This window comes from Chiloscyllium punctatum, chromosome 10 (genome assembly GCF_047496795.1).
Source record: "Chiloscyllium punctatum isolate Juve2018m chromosome 10, sChiPun1.3, whole genome shotgun sequence".
NCBI classification, from domain to species: domain Eukaryota; kingdom Metazoa; phylum Chordata; class Chondrichthyes; order Orectolobiformes; family Hemiscylliidae; genus Chiloscyllium; species Chiloscyllium punctatum.
This window is the reverse complement of record NC_092748.1, coordinates 35781413-35808315: the sequence shown is the minus strand read 5'-3', so window position 1 is coordinate 35808315 and position 26903 is coordinate 35781413. Positions and strand designations below refer to the sequence as shown.

The 26903-nt window shown below is 41.3% G+C and overlaps 2 protein-coding genes across 4 annotated transcripts in view; both read right to left on the bottom strand.

Moving 5' to 3' along the window:
- ftcdnl1 (formiminotransferase cyclodeaminase N-terminal like 1) overlaps positions 1-3498 on the bottom strand; it is a 57670-nt gene extending 54172 nt beyond the window's left edge. The window contains exon 1 of the mRNA XM_072578917.1: positions 2812-3498. The gene's annotated coding sequence lies outside the window, so the exon portion shown is untranslated. The remainder of the gene's footprint in view (positions 1-2811) is intronic.
- A 9376-nt stretch (positions 3499-12874) lies between these two features.
- Positions 12875-26903, bottom strand: part of tyw5 (tRNA-yW synthesizing protein 5) — a 53035-nt gene continuing 39006 nt past the window's right edge. The window contains exons 5-7 of one of the 3 annotated variants that reach the window (XM_072578912.1): positions 22400-22487; positions 19390-19506; positions 12875-14511 (exon numbers count right to left, since the gene is read on the bottom strand). In XM_072578912.1, coding sequence (XP_072435013.1) covers positions 14255-14511; positions 19390-19506; positions 22400-22487 — 462 coding nt within the window. In that variant the 3' untranslated portion in view covers positions 12875-14254. Of the gene's footprint in view, positions 14512-14760; positions 18909-19389; positions 19507-22399; positions 22488-26903 lie in introns of those variants that run through there. The other 2 variants (XM_072578911.1, XM_072578913.1) reach the window with 2 other exon arrangements.

Genomic DNA, 26903 nt, shown 5'->3' with positions numbered 1-26903 from the left:
ACTCTAGCTCATACTTTGATTAATATAATAAATAATGGGACTTCTATGGAAGGGACTGAAATAATTCCAAATTGTAATCTTTTTCCAGGCTTTGTGTATGTGACAATGTGTGTGAGAATGGTATCATGTTTTAAACCTTTGGGACAAATGTGTGATAATAAAATATTTTCATAATCTTAAAATTCATAAATGCTTGTACAATACTGAAATAATTTAAGTTTGGGCTATTCATTTAGAGGATTAAAAAAACAAGCACACACACTAAGCTCACAAATTAGAACACTTTGATCACAGACACCAATAAAGCACATAAGCTCTGTCCATGACATCACTCCTAGCATGCAGCTAGGTGGCTGCTGGTATCTATCCAAAGGAATTACACAAATCCAATCCCAGAATAGGTTATTCTACAGAAATAGCGTACTGATGTAAATCTTTGCTCTTTCATACAAAGTAACTTAAATTGCTATAAGTGATCAGCAGTAGTTCTGTTAATAACGTGTCCACATTTAGGAAGCTGATAGACAATAGACAATAGACAATAGACAATAGATGCAGGAGTAGGCCATTCTGCCCTTCGAGCCTGCACCGCCATTCAACATGATCATGGCTGATCATTCCTAATTAGTATCCTGTTCCAGCCTTATCTCCATACCCCTTGACTCCACTATTTTTAAGAGCTCTATCCAATTCTTTCTTAAATGAATCCAGAGACTGGGCCTCCACTGCCCTCTGGGGCAGAGCATTCCACACAGCCACCACTCTCTGGGTGAAGTAGTTTCTCCTCATCTCTGTCCTAAATGGTCTACCCTGTATTTTTAAGTTGTGTCCTCTGGTTCGGCACTCCCCCATCAACGGAAATATGTTCCCTCCTGCCAGAGTGTCCAGTCCTTTCATAATCCTATACATTTCAATCAGATCCCCTCTCAGTCTTCTAAACTCAAGGGTATACCAGCCCAGTCGCTTCAGTCTTTCCATGTAAGGCAATCCTGCCATTCCAGGAATTGACCTCGTGAACCTACGCTGCACTCCCTCAATCGCCAGAATCTTCCTGAACGATGATGTAGTTATCATGCAGTTTTAACTCCTGAAAGAGAATAGAAAAGAAATGGACAAAAAAATTCCTGCAATTTATCATAGAATTTTACGGTCCAAAATGAGGCCATGCAGCCCACCATTCCTAAGAAAATATTACTGATTAGATTTAGAACACAAAGCAGAGATGGCCTTTAGTAGAGTGATCTGCTCTTCCTGCTGGACGTTGGAGATTAGAGATTATCAGCTGGCTACATGAATAGGAAGGGTTTAGATGGATATGGGCCAAATGCTGGCAAATGGGACAAGATTAATTTAAAATATCTGGTCAGCATGGATAAGTTGGACCAAAGGGTCTGTTTCTGTGCTGTACAACTTTATGACTCTAGTCGAACAACTTTGACAGATGCCCCTATCTTTTTCTTTTTCTCTTTGCTTTTGACAGTTACGATGAAATCTTCTTTCCCCTTGCAGATTAAGAAAAATCATATCTGGGATGTAGAAGTCACTATGACATTAGCTTTTGTGCTGAGACTCCCAAAGTGCTGGTGGACAATTCTGGCATTTTGACCCAGCAGTACTGAAATATAACGATACATTTCCAAATCAGGATGGTATGTAACTTGGCGGGGAATGTGTAGGTCAGTGTGACTGCTCATTCTATTTGAAGAAATCTGAGTGAGTTGCCGCACAGTGTGTTGTGGATGGCCACAGTGTGTCAGTGTGTTACATCCAGGTGAGGATGGGTATCTGGCTCCCCTCTTTTAAACTTTGATTGGCAGTTGCAACAAATACTTTTGTTACTTTTCTTACCATGCATCTATCATATGGCAATTTCAACATAATTGAGTAGAAAATGAATTACCAAGGCTTTCTTGTCATAGAGTCATACAGCACGGAGACAGACCCTTCGGTCCAACCAGTCCATGTTGAACATAATCCCAAACTAATCTAGTCCCACTTGCCTGCTCCTGGCCCATGTCCCTCCAAACCTTTCCTATTCATGTACATATCCAAATGTCTTTTAAAAGTTGTAATATTACCCACAACCACCACTCCCTCAAGAGGTTCATTCTACACATAAACCACCCTCCGTGTAAAAACATTACCCCTCATGTCTTTTTAAAAATTCTCTCCTCTCACCTTAAAAATGTGTCCCTAGTCTTGAAATCCCCATCCTAGAGAAAAGAAAACTACCATTAAATCTATCTACACCCCTCATTATTTTATAAACTTCGATAAGGTCGCCTCTCGATCTCCCTACACTCCAGTGAAAAGAAATCCCAGCCGACCCAGCCTTTCTTTACAACTCAAATCTTCCATACCGGACAACATCCTGGTAAATCTCTTCTGAACCGTATCCGGTTTAATCACATCCTTCGTATAACTGGGCAACCAGAATTGGACACAGTATTCCAGAAGAGGCCTCACTAATGTCCAGTACAATCTCAACATGACTTCCCAACTCCTGTACTTAAAGGAAGGCAAGCGTGCCAAATGCCTTTTTATCCACCCTGTCTACATGTGATACAAACTTCGAAGAATTATGTACATGAACCCCTAAGTCTCTCTGTTCTACAACACTACCCATGACCTTATCATTAATTGTATAAGCCCTGCCCTTGTTTGTTGTGTCAAAATGCAATACCTTGCGTTTATCCAGATTGAACTGAAAGGAATTTCACAACCTACTAACCACAAGAAAATATAACAAAATTGTGACAGTAAAACAGGAATTAACAGGAAAAATTGGGCTAAATAAAGTAAAACTATTACCACTAGCTGTGGATTCTTGTTTGGGGGAATACTCTGAGAATTAGAGCCAGACTCTTCAGGATCCTCCAGCTTCTGGTCTGGCACTTGGAAACTGCCGGCCTACAACACCCCATCATGGTCAACCTTTTGCACTGGGAAAATGGCTAGTTTTTAATAGACTGTTTCATCAGCTGAGGCTTATCCTGATGTGCATCCCAGGGAACTGGTGGTGAAGCACTCAGTCCTATATTACAGAGCTTGCCAGGGATGGACATCACAAACTGGTCCAATTTAACGATGCTGGGAATCTCAGGAACCATCAAGATGGATCACCAAGATGGATCATCACTTTTGGCTGCAGATAAAATTTAATCTTGTCTGTTTTCCCTGCAGTGCTGAGCCGCCACGTCCAGGAGGTCTATTTTATCTCATCGCCAAGGGGTTGGGAGCAATCCACTCAGGTTTCATGTTGACATCACTGGACCGCCCTTTATTTTAAATGGAAGAGCATTTTGGGTGTTTTAAAAGCACCTTTGTGTTGAGAGCTGTTTGACGCACACTCCTTTCCCTAGTGCCTGCTTCACTGAGTTTCCAAGTTTCAGCAAAGACAGGAAATTCCGGAGCATCCTGAACTGGCAAAGCGGTGAGAGACTGACCATCATACCTGCACTGAACAGAATGGTGGGTCATACACACATCATTTCACATTGTTACCTGTGACTTCGTTGTTTAAAAGTTGTCAGAATGCGTGCAGAACTAAAATGAACTATTTATTGTCGTCAAACGCGCCACTACAGCTGCAATGTTTTTGTGGGATTAACTGCAGCAGCCAGTCTTTGCTGGAAGCTGGACTTTGACGAGGTTAAAGTTGTGGGGTGGAGGGGTGGGCTGTGGGGTGGAGCGGGGTGTGGGTGGTGGGGGGTTGGGGGTCAGTATTGTTCTCACATCTCCAGCAACACTTCCTCTACAGGTTTGCCGTGAGCTGTTACTGCTGGTGGTCTTTCTCCTCCTCCTCCCTCTGCCGGATACCCGGAGTATCTCAGACTGCTGCCCCCGCCGGGGAAAGTGCTCCTGCAAACTTCACCAACTCCTGTACGGCTCAGGTAACCACGGCGCTGGCATCTTAACGGTCGGGAGACGGAACCTGGGCACTCGCGGGGCTCGTCTCGTCGTCAGATCTTCAGCTTCGCACTCGACCAGGAAACAGGGCGGGAATGAGCCGAGCAGAGAGCGGGTCTGCAGCTCCACTCCAACCTCCAGCAGCCTCTGTCTCTCTGCAGCAGCCTCCCGCACCAGTCCCTCAACTGGGTGACATGGGAAATGGCAGGTTTCCTACTGGGTGATCGTGAATATTTTGCGAAGTGATGTGTTGGCAGCACTTAGCTATCGAGTGCGATATGGTTAACTTGTGTAGTTCCCTCCATGATATTGTCCAACACTTGATCTGTATTGTATAATCCGACTATCCGAAAACACATGGTGATTTTGCAATGTAAACATGGCCCCACTTGGTATTTGTAATAAATCTTGTTGTTCAGAACTTGAATTATTAAAAGACACAGTTGAATATTGATTAGAGACGCAATATCAGTGTATCCTTTAGATTTTGTAAAGCTGCGCGGTAAAAAAATCCACTTAAGAGACGGGAGTGGACCAAAGACTTGTAACATCCTCCCCACCCCCCTTCGTTTGACTGACCGCGTCAGGTTGCAAACTATCTTGAAATAAGGTCAGTTCTCCGTCAGACAGCGCTTAAACTGTCCAATACGTGGATCCCTCTTTTTGCAGTATATGAGACAAGTTAAGCAAAGAGTAGAGAGGGGTAGTGCGGCAGGAGCATTAACTAAACAGTCTTAACAGTCAACCAAAAACTGAGATTGAAAACGGAGTTTATAACCTGCATTCGGGTAGAACACTTGCTAAAATAAAATAAGGCATGCATCTGATTTTGACATGATTCCTTAGCATAATATAAAAAAATTTTCGATTGTGAACCTGAGACACTGACACAAAAGCTAACTGATTTCACACAAACTGGAAAACACCAGGCTGCAAGTGCAGAGCTCGTGTTTTGTTTTTGCACATCACGAAGCCCGAGACAGCAACTGACACTGAGGGAGCAGCAACCTTTGGCTCCTGAGAACGTCTTGCTGCTGAAAGTACTTTCGTAGGTGACACTGTCAATCACACAACCAAAACATGGATTTAAGCTGCACCTTCAACTAGAAACACAACCAAAAATGTCTCTCAGGATCGTTCGAAAGCAACATTTTGCAATGGTGCCACATCAGCTGATGTTCGGCCGCACAACCAAAAGCACAGAGGGGGACATTTTCAGGATACTTTTCACGATAAACAGGTTCGAGACAGGAAAGAGATTCCTAATGGTGTGGAAGTCACCACCGTAGAAAGTGGTTAAGGCGTAAACATTATCTGTTAGCTTCTGTCCTCACAAAGGAGGACAGTAATAATGTACCAGAAATGAGGATTTAGTCAGAAGGAGGAACTGAAGCAAATCTGTATAAGTGGAGAATTAGTGTTGGGATTGAAGGCTGATAAATCCTCAGGGCCTGATAATCTTCATCTCCGGCGGACTCAAGGAAGTGGCCCAAGAAATAGCAAATGTACGAGTAGTCATTTTCCAAGATCTGTATACACTGGAACAGTTTGTACGGGGTATTCAAGAGTGTGGTGATGGAAATGCACAGCAGCATCTGACGAGCAGGAGAATCAATGTTTTGGGCATAAGCCATTCATCAGGAATGAATCAGAGTGGAGGGTAGCTAGTGTAACCCCATTATTTAAAAAGGGACATATAGAGAAAACAGGGATTTGTAGACCAGGGAGTTTGATTTTGATAGTGGGGAAGATGCTAAAATCCATTATCAAGGATTTTACAGTAGAGCAATTGGGAAACAGTGGTATAATCAGACGCAATCAGCATGGATTTAGAAAAGGGAAATCATGCTTGACAAACTACTGGAATTCTTGAAGGATGTGGTGAGTTGATCGGGGAGCCAGTGAATGGCAAGAACTTCCTGAAAGTCTAAACAAAGCACAAAGTGCCATATAAAAGATCAATATATAAATCTAAATTGCATGGGATTGGGGCAAGTGTATTGAAAATTGGTTTACAGACAGGAAACAAAGAGTAGGTATAAATGCTTTTTTTTTCTGAATGGCAGGCAGTGACTAGTGGGTACCACAGGTCTCTGTACTAGAACACCAGCTCTTCACAATATGTTAATGATTTACATAAAGGAACTAAACATAATATTTCAGAACTTACAGTTGACCGAGATGTTGCAGCTTGAGTTGGACAGGCTGAGTGAGTGGCAAATAACGGCAAGTGCAACATAATAAGGATAAATGTGAGGTTATCCACTTTGGCAGCAAAAATGGGAAGGGAGATTATTATTTGAATGGCTGTAAATTAAGAGAGAGAGGAATGTTCACCAAGATCCAGGTGTCCTCATGCACCAGTTGCTGAAAGTAAGCACACATTTGCAGCAGGGAGTAAAGAAGCCAAACTGTATGTTGGCCTTCACAGCAAGAGGATTCAAGTACAGGAACAAAGATGTCTTGCTGCAATTACAGAACATTGGTGAGGCCACACCAGGAATATGTGTGTAATTTTGGTCTCCTTGCCTGATGCTCTTGCTATAGAGGGAGTGGAGCAAAGGTTTACCAAATTGATCCCTGGGGTGGCAAGACTGAAGTATGAGGAGAGGTTCAGTTGGTTAGGATTGTATTCACCAGAGTTTAGAAAATGAGGGGGACTCATAGAAACCTGTAAAATTCAAACAGGCCTAGACAGGTTAAATGCAGCATGTTTTTAACGGCGTTGGGAAATTATGACCCCTGGTTCTGGTCTAAGGATAAAAGTAATCCTTTTAGCACTGAGATGAGGAGAAATTTCTTCACCCAGGACCGTGAGTGTGTGGAATTAGTTACCACAAAGTGGTTAAGGCCAAAACATTGTATTTTCAAGGAGGTGGTAGATCTGACTCTTGTGACTAATAGAATCAAGGGAGAGACGAGGGTGGATTAGGGCATTGAGCTTGGTGATCAGCCATGATCATATTGAATGGGAGAGAAGGTTCAAACGGTTAAATGGTCTACTCCTGTTCCTATCTTCTTTGTTTCTATAACCACCAGTGGTGGAGCACTAAATGTCAGGCATGCTGAAGAATTAGAACTCAGATATCATGGATAGCGTGTTTGGAGAAGTTTTGTAGCTCAGGTTGAGATTCTGGATGTAAGTTTGCTCAATGAGCTGGAAGGTTTATTTACAGACGTTTTGTCACCATACTAGGTAACATCATCAGTGAGCGCCTGGTGAAGCACTGGTGATGTAGCCCGCTTTCTATTTGTGTTTAGGTTTCCTTGGTTGATGTCATTCCCTGTTCTTTGGTTCTTTGATTTGGATCTCATCTACCTCCCAATGTGTTTGTTGATAGAGATAGCAGACTAAATGCGCCCAGAAACCCTAGCCAGTCTCCCCTACATCATAGACATCTCGGAAATGACTGCTAGACTACTCAGATCTCTTGACATCATGGCAGCCCACAACCCCCCAACACACTAAAAGATCCTATAAATCAACAAAACAAACGTCATTTACAAAATATCTTGCAAGAACTGTAAGGGACACCACATTGGACAAATAGGCAGAAAACTAGCCACCAGGATACATGAACATCAACTAGCCACAAAAAAACATGATCCACTAACACTAGTATCCCTACGTACAAATGAGGAAGGACACCACTTTGACTGAAACAGCACAGCCATCCTATGACAAGCCAAAGAGAGACATACACGAGAATTCTGAGAAACGTGGCATTTCAACTGGAATTCTACAAACAAACACATTAATTTGGATCCCATCTATCATTCCCTGAGAAAAAAAAGGAAACAGGAAATTGCATCACCAAACAGGAAATGACATCACCAACCCAAGGATACCTAAACACATCAATAGAAAGTGGGACATAACACCAGTGCTTCACTGGAGGCTCACTGATGTTACCTAGTATGATGGTGATGAACCTTCCAGCTCAGTGATCATGCATCATGGGTGGCTTTCGAGCTGAAGGATTTAAATAAAAGGGTTTGAGGCTATGAAACAAAGTGAAATCAAGGATGTTAAAAACCAAGGTGTTAAATTTACTGGGAACCAATATAGGTTAGCAACGAGGACGGGATGATGGGTGAAGAGACTTGAAGCAAGTTAGGGCATAGCCAATAGAAGCTTTGGGTATCCTCAAAATTAGAAAAGCATAATTTATGGGAAGTCAGCCAGGAGTACATTGGAGCAGTCACGTTTAGAAGTTACAAAGATGTGGATAAGAGTATCTGCAACAGATGACCTGAATCCGGAATTGGGTCAGGCACTGTTACTAACCTGAAAATAGTCAATCATAGTGACAGTGCAAAGGTGCAGCCAGAATTTCTTCTCGCTGTCAAATATGACACACAGTTCCAATCATTCTGGTACAGTCTCAAATCATTGCTAGGAAGGCATGACTTAGTGGTTAGAAATCGGAGTTTGTAGCTGGAAAAGTATGTTTGTATATGGGAGGAAAGACAAAGGCTCTATTCTTACTAATATTTAATTGGTGGAAATTTCTTCTCATCCAATACTGGAACAAGCTAGTTGGCAAATTAAGAAACAGTGGCAGAATTGAAAGTGATGATGGGAAAAGCTGACCTTTCTTCCAATGTGTCTGTGCCTGAGCAAACATTATATATTCTGCTCTTTCATTGTACCTTCCCTTTTTAAATGCTACTATTAAATTTCATCCACCATGGTACAAAAAACAAGAAGAAAGCCCAGGAACACGCCCTTCGGCCCTGAGCCAACCAAATCTACTGTCTAAATCTGTTGCCCAATTCCTAAATAGGGGATTACAACAACTCTTTTTTAAGGATGATATGCTTGCATACTAGTCAAACTAGGGCAAAGACTCATTTACCAAGTTCTACTCCAATCAGCTTCCCCTTACGACACTATCATTTTTTGCAGGTTTATACTTGCAACAGCAGCATTAACTACCTAATAGCCAATAGTAGTACAGAACTATACTTTTGGGTTCTCCAATCTGTCACTAGACGCACTCTCCCTATAACCAGCCCACCATATGACATGGATAATGAACCTCTGCTTTATCATGATACTGGATACAGACAATTAAAGTAGCCTCAGCCAATCATTTGACTGTTAGCATTATCTGAAACTCAAAATGCTGTCTCTTATGAACGCCTAATTAAATGTGGCCAGTTACAGCTATGCTGAAAATTCATATGTCCACTTGTTTGAGGATCAATCAATACGAAGGAACTAAAGAATTCCAGGCAACCTCTGTCCCTGTTTTCCCCTGAATAAAAAGGAATATTGGAATTTAAGACAAATGTGAATAGATCCCATCAACCTTCCATTGTGCAATGATTGTTTCCCTCATCTAAAGTAGACTGGCTGCCTCAAACTCCCAAGGCGTTAAACAACAACATAATGACTAAAATCAAAACACATACAAGCCTTTGGGAATAAAAAGATTTCAAACCTGTGGACATCACATGAGGAAGCCAGTATGTTGCCTTCCTTTAAATCTACAGAGTTCCACCTAAATTAATTAAATTGTAAGTGATCTAAGCAATCAACGTAATAAATAGTAAAATTCAGAAATGGGTAATCTTAACAGAAAGGACTCACCTAACCTGTTTTAACAGAGAGTTAACTAGGGATCCAACCACTTGGAAATTCAACTGCAAGAAATCTCTCAGTTTATTGAGAATTCTTCACTTTGAGATCTTCACTTCAAACATGAAGGATCAAATTTATCTAAGAAACCACAAACCTATTACAAACAAAACTGAAGTCATTATAACTGTAACAGTACATTATCTTGACCCATACCTAATCTTTGTGTGAGAATATATGAGAGAGAGAAGAGCCAGTGAAATGTTGCCTTATTTTCAAGGTAAGTGGAAGAGAATAAATAACCTTTATTTTAAAACTCAAAAAGCTCGCTTTTTGAATTATTTAATTAGGAGAGATTCTCATGGGTACAAAAGCCTTTGACATACAAATGTGATACTGATCATGGACAATAAAGGCACATTCTATGTAAGACATTGGATACAAATTGTGTTCTGACCCCAGCATCCCCAATATACTTGGTCCATGATTTTCTTGGTTTTAAAAGTTCAAAAAGTTTATTTTGTTGAAGGATCGTCTTGATGAGAAGTGTCTGAACCTCTGACTTCGTGGGTTGATTAGCTGCGACCATTGAAGCTGGGAGTTAAATGCTAACTTAAATCTACGTTCCATTTTATTCATTGGGCTTTCACATTACTAACCTGGGTGTTGAAATTTGGGAATGATCCAGAAAAAGGCAATACTGTTAAGGACCATGCACTCCAAATTTTTAAGCATGTAACGTTTAAAAATGACGAATGACTAAATTTGTAATATAAATGAAAAATAGGACTAAGGTATCTGGATTTTGTGAACCACATTTTGTGAACGACATCCCTGATCTATATTATCCTTCTTTGCAAGTATTTATATTTACATTATATATAACATGTGGAGGAAAAGAGATTTTGTACATCTGTATGTTTCATCCTCTGTCAACAAACAGATACCATATGTAAACTGTCATTAGTTCATCAATTACATTGTTAGCAGCCACTTAAAAATTATATATTTTTATAGCAATTTTAACATAGTAAAATATCCTGAGAAACTTTGTGAAAGCAGAATCAACAATAAACTGACATCAAGTCAAAGGAGATGGTCGAATAGATTACCAAAAGTTTCATCAAAGAGTTATGATTTTGGGAAGCATCTTAAAGAAGGGGGAAACAAAAAGCAACAATGCAAATGGACCTGTAAGAGGCCACACTGCATCGACCTGGACACCCCGCGCTGGCCTATTACCTGCCCTCGACCTCTTCATTTCCAACTGCCGCCGGGACATTAACTGCCTCAACCTGTCTACCTCCCTCCCCCACTCCAACCTCTCATCCTCACAACGTGCAGCCCTCCAATCCCTCTGCTCTAATCCCAACCTCACCATCAAGCCAGCGGATAAAGGGGGCACAGCGGTAGTCTGGCGCACTGACCTCTACACCGCTGAAGCCAAACGTCAACTCGAGGACACCTCTTCCTACTGCCCCCTCGACCATGACCCCACCCCCATCACCAAACCATCATCTCCCAGACCATACAGAACCTCATCACCTCAGGAGATCTCCCACCCACAACTTCCAATCTCATAGTCCGGGAACCCCACACTGCCCGGTTCTACCTCCTTCCCAAGATCCACAAGCCTGACCACCCTGGCCGACCCATTGTCTCAGCATGCTCCTGCCCCACTGAACTCATCTCTACCTACCTTGACACTGTCCTATCCCCCCTAGTCCAGGAACTCCCCACATACGTTTGAGACACCACCCACGCCCTCCACCTCCTCCAAGACTTCAGTTTCCCTGGCCCCCAACGTCTCATCTTCACCATGGATATCCAATCCCTCTACACCTCCATCCGCCATGACCAGGGCCTCCAAGCCCTCCGTTTTTTCCTCTCCAGACGTCCCCAACAGTACCCTTACACCAACACTCTCATTCGTTTGGCCAAACTGGTCCTCACCCTTAACAATTTCTCCTTTGAATCCTGCCACTTCCTCCAGACCAAAGGGGTAGCCATGGGCACACGTATGGGCCCCAGCTATGCCTGTCTCTTTGTTGGCTACGTAGAGCAGTTGATCTTCCGTAATTACACCGGCACCACTCCCCACCTCTTCCACCGCTACCTTGATGACTGCATTGGCGCCACCTCATGCTCCCGCGAGGAGGTTGATCAATTCATCAACTTCACCAACACATTCCACCCTGACCTTAAATTTACCTGGACCATTTCTGACACCCCCCTCCCCTTCCTGGACCTCTCCATCTCCATTAATGACTTGACACTAACATTTTTTTACAAACCTACTGACTCCCACAGCTACCTGGATTACACATCTTCCCACCCTACCTCTTGCAAAAATGCCATCCTGTATTCCCAATTCCTCTGCCTCCGTCGGATCTACTCCCAGGAGGACCAGTTCCACCACAGAAGACACCAGATGGCCTCCTTCTTTAGAGACCGCAATTTCCCTTCCCACGTGGTTAAAGATGCCCTCCAATGCATCTCGTCAACACCGCACCCCTCCAACAGTAACAATGACAGAACGCCCCTGGTGCTCACCTTCCACCCTACCAACCTTCGCATAAACCAAATCATCCGCCGACATTTCCGCCACCTCCAAACAGACCCCACCACCAGGGATATATATTCCCTCCCCACCCATTTCCGCCTTCCGCAAAGACCGTTCCCTCCGTGACTACCTGGTCAGGTTCACGCCCCCCTACAACCCACCCTCCAATCCTGGCACTTTTCCCTGCCACCGCAGGAACTGTAAAACCTGCGCCCACACCTCCTCCCTCACCTCTATCCAAGGCCCTAAAGGAGCCTTCCACATCCATCAAAGTTTTACTTGCACATCCACTAATATCATTTATTGTATCCGTTGCTCCCGATGCGGTCTCCTCTACATTGGGGAGACTGGGCACCTCCTAGCAGAGCGCTTTAGGGAACATCTCCGGGACACCCGCACCAATCAACCACACCAGTCCGTGGCCCAACATTTCAACTCCCCCTCCCACTCTGCCGAGGACATGGAGGTCCTGGGCCTCCTTCACCGCCACTCCCTCACCACCAGACACCTGGAGGAAGAATGCCTCATCTTCCGCCTTGGAAAACTTCAACCCCAGGGCATCAATGTGGACTTCAACAGTTTCCTCATTTCCCCTTCCCCCCACCTCACCCCAGTTCTAAACTTCCAGCTCAGCACTTTCCCCATGACTTGTCCGGACTTGCCCTACCTGCCTATCTCCTTTTCCACCTATCCACTCCACCCTCTCCTCCCTGACCTATCACCTTTATCCCCTCCCCCACCTTTATCCCCTCACCCATTGTACTCTATGCTACTTTCGCCCCACCCCCACCCTCCTCTAGCTTATCTCTCCACGCTTCAGGCTCACTGCCCTTATTCCTGATGAAGGGCTTTTGCCCGAAACGTCGGTTTTGAAGCTGCTTGGATGCTGCCTGAACTACTGTGCTCTTCCAGCACCACTAATCCAGAATCTGGTTTCCAGCATCTGCAGTCATTGTTTTTACCTCACAATACTGGAAAGTAGAGTTCACAGAGTATCATAGGGATGAGGGAAGGATGAACCCCGAAAGGACTGGGATGGGGTTGGATGTTATGGCAGGAAGTAGGTGGTCTTACCAACAAAGAGAATATAGTGCTGGAATTTCTACCTCAGAGCGAGGGGTTTATGGTGAGGATCAAAGTTTCTCCCTTCTTCCACGTTAAACCGGACAAAATATCTATTCATGAATATGGGATAAATGAGCTAAAACCGATGTATGAGGGGGCCAGGCAGGTCAAAACATTAGGCGGTGAAGTAGACTTGTGTGTCACCGGCGTGGAATCTGTTTGTGGATAATGCCATTGAAATGTCGCATATACAATGGTCATAGGTAGGAAACACAATGTACAGATGCTTGGGGTACTCCAGAGATAATAGCATAAAAGTTAGCTGAGAAGCCACTGCAGGGGAACAATTGGCTCTGCTGAATAGATATAATGGATCCAGGTAAGGTTTACATGATTTCACCTTCTATTACCAACCACTTAAAAAAACTAGCAGAGGAAGTGATTGGTCACAATAGTTGCATCTATCATTCTTTAATGTTAGGTATGACAGTGTACTGACTCATCATGTCTTATAGAAGTTGACTTCACAGAGAATTCTCATCTTTTAGAAGCATCTCCTTTGTACATTTATAAAGAGCATGCCAGGTTCACCAGCAATGCTTTAAAACTGCTGATCTTCTACACCTTTGGATATTATTGGGAGAGAGACCTTAATGCATTTGTAGAAATAGTATCCTGGTATTTGGTTAAATATACTATAGAGATGTACTGATATGAATATTCTCAATATGAAGTATGATTTTGCACTTAAGAACTAGCCAATTACTTACACAAGATAAGAAATCGGCTATTTTCCACACCATTTGGAACGCACACCATGGACTTTACAGCCATAATGATTATGCAAGATATTTAAACACAAAATGAAAATACCTCATAATATATTCTGTGTTTCAGTGGTGCTTTGGAAAATGAATATTAGGGCAATAAGTCCCGTAAGTATCAAAACTGCAAACCAAACAGTTATGCATAAAGGCTATTGCTAATGTAGTTACGGATCATAACTTATGGGATAACTTAAATTAGCAACTTGTGGAATTTAGAAACTATTTTCAAAAAGCAAAAACTAGTTTTATTATAAATTGTTACACACCCAAATAAACTTATCACTCTAACTGACTTATTTCTATATTCTATTTATAATGATTGCTGTATGATTTACTTTGAATTCGTAAAACCATTCGCCGTGCATAGAAGTCTCTGTATTCATCTGGAAGCTCTTCCAGTGTTTTTAAGGCTCGGTCTAAAATCTGCATAGCTCTTGAGGCTGCCACAGGGTCCTTGTTTCCATAAGTGTCCGTTTTATCATAGCAGTTTGCAGGAAGATGTTTCCAAAATACATTCACTCCCACTCCAAACTCTTTAGCAACAGTGTTATGAAACCACAGTGCTGAGAGAGAAATGCAATCAGTAATTCAGATGATTATTTACATGATAATTACAAAGAATAATTCATACACTGCATGCTGAAAGCATATTAAAACAGTACAAATTATGAACTGTGGATCAAATTCATTAAATGCAGGCAAGTTATAAATAGTTGTTGTGGTTGTGTTCGCCGAGCTGGGAATTTGTCTTGTAAACGTTTCGTCCCCTGTCTAGGTGACATCCTCGGTGCTTGGGAGCCTCCTGTGAAGTGCTTCTGTGCTGTTTCCTCCGGCATTTATAGTGGCCTGTCTCTGCCGCTTCCGGTTGTCAGTTTGAGCTGTCCACTATAGTTGCTGGTATATTGGGTCAAACAGCACAGAAGTGCTTCACAGGAGGCTCCCAAGCACTGAGGATGTCACCTAGACAGGGGACGAAACGTTTGCAAGACAAATTCCCAGCTCGGCGAACACAACCATAACAACGAGCACCCAAGCTACAAATCTTCTCCCAAACTTTGAAGTTATAAACAGCTTTTGTCAGATACAGTTTGCAAAAAGCTTTCTGAAACCCTTCTGTTTTGTCAAGATATAGTGCAATGAAACAAAGTTACAGTCTTAAATTAGTGAACATGTTCAATTGCATTTCCAGAATACACCTTGAGCATTATTATTTTGGGCCTGCTATTTTGAGCCAAGCATTTTACAAGCTCACATGTACTTCAGATATTAATTATGTCACACTAATAAGACTGTGTTCTTAACCAAATTACTCAATTCATTCTATTTTCTACACTTAGTTAAGCTCATCCTGGACCAAATATATTCTTTATAAGCTCTTGGAAAAGACAGAGAAAGACATGGAGGGGCAGTGAGGCCTTGGGTGGGCTGGGGGAGCAGAAGTCAGAGTTGTCACAAAAGGTGGTTCAGGTCCTTGAGGGGATGGGAGAAAGAGAGAAGCAACAAGCCTCTTCTATTTCAGACCTGCAACCTCCATTACAATTTACACTGATAATTTGGAGTTAGGGATCAAGTGCAAAATTCGCACGCTAAAATGAGTGGTAGAGCAAAGTGTGCAGAGGCCATAAAGTATGCAGAGGGATAGAGATTGGTTATGTGAATGGTAGAGGGTCTGGCAGATAGTATAATGTTGGTAAATGTGAGGTCCTTTATTTTGGTAGGGACAACATCAAAAAGGACCATTATTTAAATGATGAAAAATTGCACCATGTTGTGCAGAGGGACCTGGGTGTTCTCATGTATGAATCACAAGAAGTTGGCTTGCAAGTTCAACAGGTCATTAAGACAGCGAATGGAATATTGTCCTTCATTGCTTGAGGGACGGAGTTTAAAAATAGGGAGGTTATGCTGTCGTTGTATAGGGTGCTGGTGAGGTCACACCTGGAGCACTTTGTAGTTTTGGTCTCCTTACTTCAGAAAGGATGTACTGGCGTTGGAGGGGGTAAAGATGAGGTTCACTCGGTTGATTTCAGAGTTGCCAGTGTTGGTTTATGAGAAAGATTGACTAGACCGGGATTATATTCATTGGAATATAAGAATATAAGGGGAACTTATAGAGACATATAAAATTAGGAAGGGCGGCATGGTGGCTAGCAACGCTGCCTCACAGCGCTGGGGATCTGGGTTCGATTCTAGCCTCAGGTGACTGTTTTTGTGGAGTTTGCACATTCTCCCAGTGTCTGCGTGGGTTTGCTCCTGTTTCCTCCAATAGTCCAAAGATGTGCAGGTTAGTGAATTGGCCATGCTAAATTGCCCATAGAGTTTGGGGATGCGTAGGTTAGGTGCATTAGTCAGGGGTAAACATTAAGTAAACTGTTTGAGTGGGATACTCTTCGGAGGGTCGGTGTGGACTTGTTGGGCCGAAGGGCCTGTTTCCACACTGTAGGGATTCTACGAAATCCTTTTCAAGCCAATCATTAAAGTGGCATACATTGATTCAGTTCTATAACCATTGTAACAATAAAGTCCTGTTTTATCAGATAGCAACAAATATAAACAAAGTTCTCATATATGTACCTGATAAATGGGCACCTGCACTATGAATTCGTGGAAGGTAAATGGTGCGTTGGCCTCCATAGCGATAGAATTAAAGTACAAGAGTAGGCATGTTTGCTGCAACTGTAAAAGGCATTGGTAAGACAATGGAGAAAGTGAGGACTGCAGATGCTGGAGATCAGAGCTGAAAATGTGTTGCTGGAAAAGCGCAGCAGGTCAGGCAGCATCCAAGGAACAGGAGAATCAACGTTTCGGGCATCAGCCCTTCTTCAGGAATGACAATTGGTAAGACAATACCTGGAATATTGTGCAGTGCTGGACTCCTTATCTGAGACAGGGTGTTCTAGCTATTGAGGGAGTGCATCAAAGGTTTACTAGACTGATTCCTGGAATGGTAGGACTGACATACTAGGAGAGACTGGATTGGCTAGGACTATATTCACCAGAATTTAGAACAGTGAGGAGAGAAACTAGAAAATTACAACAGGATTAGATAGGCTAGACATAGGAAGAATGTTCTTGATGACCAGAGAGTTTAGAATCTGGGTTCACAGTCTAAGGATAAGGGGTAAGTGTTTTAGTTCAGAACTAAAGATGAATGTCTTCATTCAGAGGGTGGTGAGCCTGGGAATTCTCTGCCTCAGAAAACTATTGAGGCCAAACATTGAAGACTTTCAAGAAAGATGTAGATATGACTTGAGAACTAAAAGGATTTGGAGAAGAAGCAGGAACAGGGTATGGAGTTGGATGATGAGCTATGATCACATTGACTGACAAAGCTGGCTTAAAGGGCTGAATCGCTCATTCCTGCTTGTATTTATTTTTAAATCGACCTGCTCACAGATATTATTACACACTCCGACAGGAAGGATGTTGTAAAATTAGAAAGAGTTCAGAAAAGATTTATGAGAATGTTGCCAGGGTTGGAGGGTTTGAGCTATAGGGAGAGGCTGAATAGGCTTGGACTGTTTTCCCTGGAGCGTCAGAGGCTGAGGGGTGACCTTATAGAGGTTTAGAAAATCAGGAGGGGCATGGATAGGATAAATAGACAAAGTATTTTCCCTGGGGTGAGGCAAGTTCAAAACTAGAGGGCATAGGTTTAGGGTGAGAGGGGAAAGATATAAAGGAGACCTAAGGGGCAACTTTTACATGCAGAGGGTGCTGTGTGTACGGAATGAGTACGATTATATTTAAAAGGAAATTGGATAGTACATTAATAGGAAGGGTTTAGAGGGAAATTGGCCAAATGCTGGCAAATGGGACTAGATTTATATAGGACATCTGGTCGGCATGGACAAGTTGGACTGAAGCATCTGTTTCCATCCTGTACATCTGTGTGACTCAAGCTTTGAAGCAAATACGACTTGAATCTGGCCCTCCTGCCTCAGAGGTAGGGAGACTACTGCTGCACCACAACAGCCCGACTCCTGCACATTCAATGTTTCCACAAATTAAAGTGGAATACACATGGATTCCAGAAATTGGAACAGACCTAAGTTTTGTCGAGGTGTGTTTCAGTGTTTTAAACAGAGAAATTTCAAGGAATTTCTTCATTCTTTGACTCGTACCATTTCTCACCAGTGTTTTCCACATTGAGAAGTGACAAGGATCCAAAACACACCAATGAATTTGGGATCCCCATTTTAAATGGGGATGAAAATCAGATTTTGTCTTGGAAATTTTTGAATGGTGGGGTGGGATTTTGAAAACCCATTAAAAGGACATCAGGTTTGAGAGCTCATAAAGAAAATGTAAGCCTGCTGTGGAATCAGCAACATTCTGAAAGGTAAGTGTGAGACAATATGACACTTTTAAATGTCATTACTTCAGTGCTATGTTGTAATGTTAGTGGGATTTTAATGCAGTGATATAGCATTGGAATTAGTCCTGTGAAGATAAGTTAACCCTTACATTGCCCAGCACAGTGTAATAGTGCACTGCAGTACTTTTCTAATGTAGCACACACTATAACGTAAAATAAAAAAGTTCCCTATGGTCTTGTATTTGTGCGTTTTCAGTTGAGAGATAATGTTTTGAGTCTGATATGACTCTTCTTCAGTATTGTTATTTTTTAATTCAAGAGTTTGGTTCAGAACCTCTGAATGGGCCAGTTACTTGCTGGTCAACATTATATTGGATAAAGGGGAGACAAATGCCTTCATACAGAACTGAGAAAATAGGTTCTTTTATTTGATAGGAGATAAAACAACATAAAGGCTACCAGACTTTTGCAAAAAGGAAAATGCAGTATGTAAAAATTCATTTGTTAAAAACAAGATTGACCTATTTAGCTAACAGAAGAATGTGCCCAAGGTTGAAATAAAATGGTTGCCCAAGGGTTGCCCAAGGGTATCCACCCGGTGTCTGTGAAACTGTTCAGAGTTTGGACTGAACTGCATCATGTGACCTAATTTTGAGAAACATATACAAAACAATTACAAACAAGATGGATGCTAGTTTGAAGTGTTGTCATGCTGCAGTGTAGGAAGATGTCACTGCCAATTTTTACACATAATTGGATAATTTATGTTTATTTGTGTTAGTTAGGAATAATTAGTGGGCATGATAATTAGCATGTTTTGATCTGTTTTGAGTATTGCCATAGGTTTCTTTACATCTAATTATGGGGCAGATGTGACCTCAGCTTAATATCTGACCTGAATGACAGCAGTTCTGACAGCTCCTCAATCATTTGAATGTATGCTGCGTTCAAGTGTAATCCTAGGTGCTCAAGCCTCTGGAATGAGCTGAACTCCTGATCTTTTGACTCAGAGACAAGAGTGACACATTCATTATTTAGTCAAATTTAACAGTAGCATAATGCTTCCATTCATCTGCAGTTAATATGATAAAAGGATAAAAGTTGTAGTAGTTGATTTTGACAATACCTGGAATGAAAAGCACATCTCCTGGATCTAACTGACATTCATAGCACTGAGCTTTTGCAAATTGTGGATATTTTCTTAGATCTGGATTCTCCACATCCAAGACCTCAGATTTATCTCCTGTGCAAAGTTAGGAAAAGAAGTGAAGATGACGGTATATTATTTAGCAATAACAGTTTAAAAAACAATTATTTTGAGGAATGTTTAACATTTTAAAATGTCAGTCCACATATGGATTGATTTCGATCTCAGAGATTCTACATTTTACCACTGAAACAGGAAACAATATCAGAACCATATCATTATTGTTACATCACATATCACTTGCGAAAACAACAAGTTTAGATTACGTTAGAGTGTGGAAACAGGTGCTTCGGCCCAACAAGTCCACACTGACCCGCCGAAGCGCAACCCACCCATACCCCTATATTTACCCCTTACCTAACACTATGGGCAGTTTAGCATGGCCAATTCACCTGACCTGCACATCTTTGGACTGTGGGAGGAAACCAGAGCACCCGGAGGAAACCCACGCAGACACGGGGAGAACGTGCAAACTCCACACAGTCAGTTGCCTGAGGCGGGAATTGAACCCAGGTCTCAGGCGCTGTGAGGCAGCAGTGCTAACCACTGTGCCACCGTTGTGCAAATGAATGTGCGTTAGGTAATCCTTAAGGAGGGAAACATTTTTTGTTTATGGTGTTTACCAGATTACATTTGTGATTTTTTACATTGCTGGGACTGTGACTGTCTTTTGTTGTGCTTTAATAATGATCTGATTGACTCTAATGTTCAATACTTGTAAGAAATGTATTCACAGCACAGTAAATGCCCTTATTCCCTTTCTTTTGTTACTCATTCACTTGCTATACTCATTTCTTCAAAATGCTTCCACAGAGTTAAAGGGACAAACCCTGATAAAGTTGTGCAACAATTTTTATCACAATTGCCAAGTGTTACTGCTAGTACATTTTGTTGATTCTAATTTTTTTTAAATCCATGTGAAAACCATGCAACACTAACTAAAAAAAAATGACCAAAAGAACTCGGTCATTCTCCTGCTCATGCCTGTTTCACTATGTCTGTCTCTTAACTCCACATATCTGTTGGCCTTTGCTCCATATTCTTTCATTCTCTTGCCAAGCAAAACGCCATCGATCTTGTATTTCAAATGCACATTGAGCCAACATCAAATGTATTTTGTGGGAAAGAGCACAAAATTTATAACTCTTCATGTGATTAAGTATTTCTTAAATTCACTCCCGAATGGCCCGTCTTGGATTTTAAGGTCCCACTGATTGAAATACTCCCCCCACCACTGGGGAAAAATAAAAGTTTCTCTATCTACTCTAATTTTCTTTCACAATCAGAGAACCCAAAATCAAATCATTCCTCAACTGTATAATATTCTCATGTATGCAAGTACAGCTGAGGCAATGTCTTCTTATAATCTAGCCTTGAAGCGCTGATAACATGTTGATGAATCCTAATTACACTTCAGAGGCCAACACGTTGTTTCAAAGATGTGATGCTAAATCAGTTGTGCACAGTTCTCCTGGTGCTTCATGTAGTTGCAACAAAACATCACCTTTTATATTCTATACCTAGCTGAAGTCTAGTTATAAAGTGTGATGTTCCAGTAGCCTTCATGATTTCAGATTTGTATCTGCTACGTTTTTCTATATTTATTTATTGAAAATGTTTTACTCTTTTACAAAAAACAAGTTATAGAAGTACAAAAATACAGAAAAGTAGAAATAATACATAATATTATATTAATGTTAACAATAAACTACCTATTACTCTTCGCGATACAATCGTCTCATATTTACTAAAGTTAACGCAAGTTAAAATAAACTCAAATTAAATGAAATAGCATTAAATTAAATTACAATCCAATAAAATTAAATTACATTATGTTACACTACTCCACTTGCCGCACCTCCACCAAAGCTCCCTGTCCACGGGAGCAGGTTATTATACCTGTATTTACTAGGCCTCCTCCCCCGGAGTCCTTGGTCCACCATATACGGCCCTCGCGGCTATGTAAAGGCCCTAATCAGTACCGCTGATAGGTCCATGTCTATGTAATTTAGAAAGGGCCGCCATGTCTTATAAAATTGCTCTGTTCTGTGGCGCACCATACTTGTCAGATAATGTTGGGGGTCGTGCTCCATGACAAGTCTGCACCACCCCACAAGACCTAGAGGTTCTTCTGATATCTGGTTCATTAGGATGTCCTTCCTTGCGCAGTGTTTAAGAACGTTAAATAACCTCTTCCCTGCTCACCTAGAGAGGGCAGATTCAGCAATCCCAAAAGAAGGGATACTGGATCCTCCTTAACTTCAATTCCCAGGATCTTCTCCGGCTCATTCACCATGGCACCCCATTATTTGCGAATCTTGTAGCAGGACCAAAAGCAATATGTGTGAGGGTGCCTATGCTGATTTTACATTTGGGACATTACAGAGAAACTTTGCTGACCTTTAGTTCATATCTATTACTGTTGCAATTAGCCGTCCTCCAATTTAGCATTTTCACCATGGGACCAGTCTAACCTGATCCATAACATGATGAGTACTAGGTGAGTTGGCATGGTATGTGTAAGGGTAAAAGATGATAGACAGCATAGGTTACTATGACCTGAAACTAATTTGGGGGTTTGGCTTGACATTGAGGGTATGAGGGACAGAGCTGTGCATGAGCTGTGAGGGAGAATTAGGGATGAGAGCTAGAGAGATATTTCATGCTTTATATTGTTTCGTTTTAATCTTTGGGCACAGTGTCAAGTGCTAAGGCAGGCTTTCTACCCATCCCACTTACATACCTGGCAGTCCTCAGTTCTTTTGGGGTTGTCTATCCTGACTTCTAATCCAAAACTTTACCCTCTGACTGAAAATCTGACATCTGGCTGCCATTTTTCAAGGTTGGGTTCATAATGCCAGGAATTCGCCCAAATGGAAAGTTAAATTGTAGGCCTGTATTCCTTTTAAAATCTTACTACATATCTTACCTGTTAGGTACAGATAAGGTGCATCCTGAGGACTGAAGAGGATCACTCGCTTCCTGCCAATTACTTGGATCAAAAAGTTATCCATAACCTACGGCAGATAATTATTTTAGATATATTTATTTCATTGAAACTGCAGATTCAAAAAGATTCTGTCCATTGAATTTCTAGATATAGCGTACATTTAGTATTCATGCAGAAAGATTTTCACATTATCTGGGAGACTGCATTTTGTTGTGATTTTGTTTTGCTTTTAAAATGGAAAAAAAAGCCATTCTCTAACAAACTAGGATGCTACGATCACCCCATCATCTGGTGAGAAATGAAGACAATAAGCAGCCATTGCAGCTGATACATCAGAAATGAGAAGTTGCTCCCAGTGATGCCACTACTGGAGATTTTCAAACAGCAGTCCTCGATAAAGAAATAGGCAGAGAATGAATAATCAAACATGCAGGGTTTTTGGGAAGAGAGCTAGAACTGCGGGTAGATATATCTTATATTTAACAAGGGGATGAGTAAAACCTGGAGGCTGGAGGGGAGGAGGTCAGCCACCAAATGGAGCTGGAGACATTTTAAATCAACCTATTCAGAGATGTTAGGACCCACTTTTAGAACAGGTGGGACTTGAACTTGGGTCTCCAAGCTCAGAGGTAGGGACATCACCACTGCCCAACAAGTGGCCTGGTGCAATACTAGAAAAAAGAATTAATGATAGTTAATACAGCTGCACAGCTATTCTTTAAACAAATGAATTCACAATAAAACTAGTTAGGAACTCAAGTACCAAAATTACAAACAACAAATTATCTAAACTGAAAATAACACTATACTGTTTATACATGACAATATCTAAATACTGCTCTGTTAATTCTTTCCCTATTTTGGCTAGTTTTCTTCCCTTCTTCATAAAGTATTGGCTGAAATGTAGGACTTCGTTGCTGGAAATTTAACAGAATTTCACCGGAATGTGAGTGTTCATACAGCACATACAGGCAAATTATTTGAATACAGGACCATTACAGACAAGACTGGTTCAAGTCTCCGCATGTTTATACTTTTATTGCAGGAGTAGGAACTTCAATTGATCTTCTATTCCAAATATTCCCCTGTTACATTTCAATTGGATTTCTGATGAAGATTACCCAGCCCTGCACAAATGAGAAACGTCTAGATTCTAACTTATTTAAGTACTGTCCTCAAAAATCTGCAGGTTGGTGCATCTCTCAGTAAGACTGGGTTTGTTACATTCTGGAAAACCATTGCTATTTGCACCAAGGTTTGTAGAATATGACTTGCAGCATCTACACTTCCATCAAATTGGTCTCGCTCAGGAATAAAAACTTGGTTACCCTTCTTAAAATACACAATAAATGTTTTTTCCTTACCCTTGTGCAGAAACTGGGAGCACCTGTTTCCTGATGCCAGTCAGACCATACCACCATTGATAATTTGCCCATGCTGTTGACTTCAGGTAAGAGACATCTGACATTCTAACAAAATCATTACTGAGAAATTGTGATGAGTCAAATTGCTGGGGATTCAACAAATATTCATCTTCATAATTCTAATTTTAAATATGTGTAAAAACACAAGTTTAGCTATGAAGGGAATGAAAGGGCATCTATGTAACCTGACTTCTTAACAAACATGTTTCATGTCTAAAAAGTCCCAAACAAGAACAGCAAATAACCGTGCCTGCAGGCTTTGGACATTCTTTCACAGGGAGCTTTTAATATATGGCAGTGTTCCAAGGGCTCTGTGATTTCATGGTCCTGTGTTACTTAACTCAGATCTGACTGTCTGGCGTGATCATACGAAAGAGTTCAGCTAATCCAGAGTTACCAGTCCAGAACTTAAGTTTATCATAGACAGCATCCTACAGAATTTTCTATTCTGCTGGTGAAATGGTTGACAACTTCAATATACCTGGAATTTTGGATAATCTGAATTCGACTCACACTGATATTGCTGCATTGTTATGTAGTCATATATCAGATTCTAGTCACGAAATTAGCATTCAGTGGAACTAATGCTGTTTTATGAAAGTACCCCAGCCTGTAGCTTTGTCCAGACATTGCTGATTGGGGCCGTCTCCCATTAGCACAGCCGAGGACCACGTGAAACTATTGGCAACTCATATTATGTCCAAATGTTTCTGGTTGTAGCAGTAACCTGAAATATGTGGGAATTACTTGAGTTTTCAACAGTTCCAGACCGTCCTTTTTCATAAACAAAAGCCGGTCCTACTGAATTACTTATTTTATACGCAAACTTATACATTATTTTAATGCATGAACTTTGTGTCCCTGGAATAGTATTAATAACTGCGCAGTGTTTTATAGCCAACAGCCAGAAACACAACCTCTGAATCAAAGTCAACATTTTTCTTTGATCACTGCAATTCTTATATCTGAAATCTATGTCCCTTTTATCTTGTTTGCAATTTCAAAGTTAAAAAGCCTCATTTTATGACATTATAAAGGTTGTTTAATTTAATTTATTCTATGCCTCTTTAATAATATAAAGCACGATGAGTATTAAACCTGTTAAATTGCCCAAGGGAGCTTTACAGCTATATGACGTGGTCAGCTGAATATGATAGACCCTCTAGAAAGGGCATCATGACTCATTCATTTCCTATTACTGGTTTCCTACTTTTAACAGCATCATAAAACATGGAATTTGATATGTAACCACAAACAATAATATCCGGTAATGAGTACCCATTAATAGGGAGTAATGTTGTACGGGAAAGTACTTTCAAGGTAAACTGTTTAGACTCTTTTATCTTTGTCACATGCAGTTTATTTTATAAAATTCTGTTAGAAGGCTGGGACTACCGTACTGTGCAAACACACAGAGGAGATGTGGGATTTGAGACTGAGTAGAAGCCACTTTCACTCTCAGCTGCCAATAACAATTACTTAAGCCAGCAAAACCCTGGGCTGCTTCAAGGTAAACAGTCATTTTTTGGATCAGTCTGACCTATTCTCCAGGTTCTAAGTTCAGAAGAAAAACGGCACTGATTGATGTTCTTTTCGACCTGCAGTTACTGATTCAGCTTATTTAGAACACTGACTATGTGGGAATCCACAGTTACGACAAAACTACTGTACTGGGTCTTCTTAGGGATGTCTCAAATACTTTATACATTTTTAAATTTCTCTCAGAAACAAGACACAAAATTTGCATTTGTCAAAGCATTTCACCTTCATCTCACTTTGATCAAAGACCCAGCACAATTAGGTAGGAACAGGAGTAAGCCATTCACACTGCCATTCAATCCAATTGTAACTGATTAACCAATTCAATGCCTTTTCCCCGCACTATCCCAGAGACCCTTTTAGACATTGGTATTTAGAAATCTGTTATGTTCTACTTCAAAAATATTTAATGACTGAGCTTCTACAACCACCTGGGATTGTAATCTACATCCCTTTTACTTTATTGGGAATTTCAAAATAATGCCTCATTTTATGAGATCACAAAGGGTTTTCTTAATTAACTTATCTATGCTTCTTTAATTCTGGGATACAGAATTCCATGAATTCCCTACCCTTGGAGTAAAAAAATTCTCTTGGTCTGGTCCGAAGTGCCTTCCCTTTATTTCGAAACTATCTCATCAGGTTCTGGACTTCCAACCAGGTTAACATCTTACCTGCATCCATTGACAGTCAACAGTTTTTTTGTTTCTTTTACTGTACATTACATCTACTTGTAAATACTAACATGTTAAAGGATCGGCTTCAAGGTGGCTGCATTCTCCTTCAGTTGGAAGGCTGAAAGTCCCATTTCCTGAGATTGGAGCACTTAGTGGGTGGCACAGCGGTTCACTGCTGCTTCACAGCGCCAGGGAACTGGGTTCAGTTACATCTTCTGGTGAGTGTCTGTGTAAGGTTTGCACATTCTCCCCATGTCTGCATGGGTTTCCTTCAGGTGCTCCAGTTTCCTCCCATAGTCCAAAGATGTGCAGGTTAGGCGATTAGCCATGAAATATGCTGGGTTACAGGATAGGGTAGGGGCTTGGATCTGGGTGGGATACTCTTTGGAGGGTTGGTGTGAACTCAATGGATTAAGTCACTTGTAGGGATTCTATGATTCTAGTGTGGACTTATGTGAATACTGATTTGGTGAATACGGATGGCTTGTTGTTGCTGCCATCTGTTGAATGAGACATTAAATTACAGCCTCAGCATTCTTTTAACATAAATGTAAATGGTCTGTGGATAAAGTGGAAGTCAGTTCTCCTGGTATTCAGACCAACTTTCTGCTACTCAATTAAATAACACTAAAACCAAATTTGGTAATTCAGTAGTTTTTTGGCTTGGATCAATTACTAGCTGATTCATATATATTAAAAATTGTCCACCAATTTGTGAACATGCTGCAAACGACTGATATGATCTTCATTCCAACACTATGATGTCAACATCTGCTCATTTGTTTATTTCATGGAACCCTGAAAAGTCTGTGAGCCTCCAGGGAACTGTGGCTCCAGCTCGAG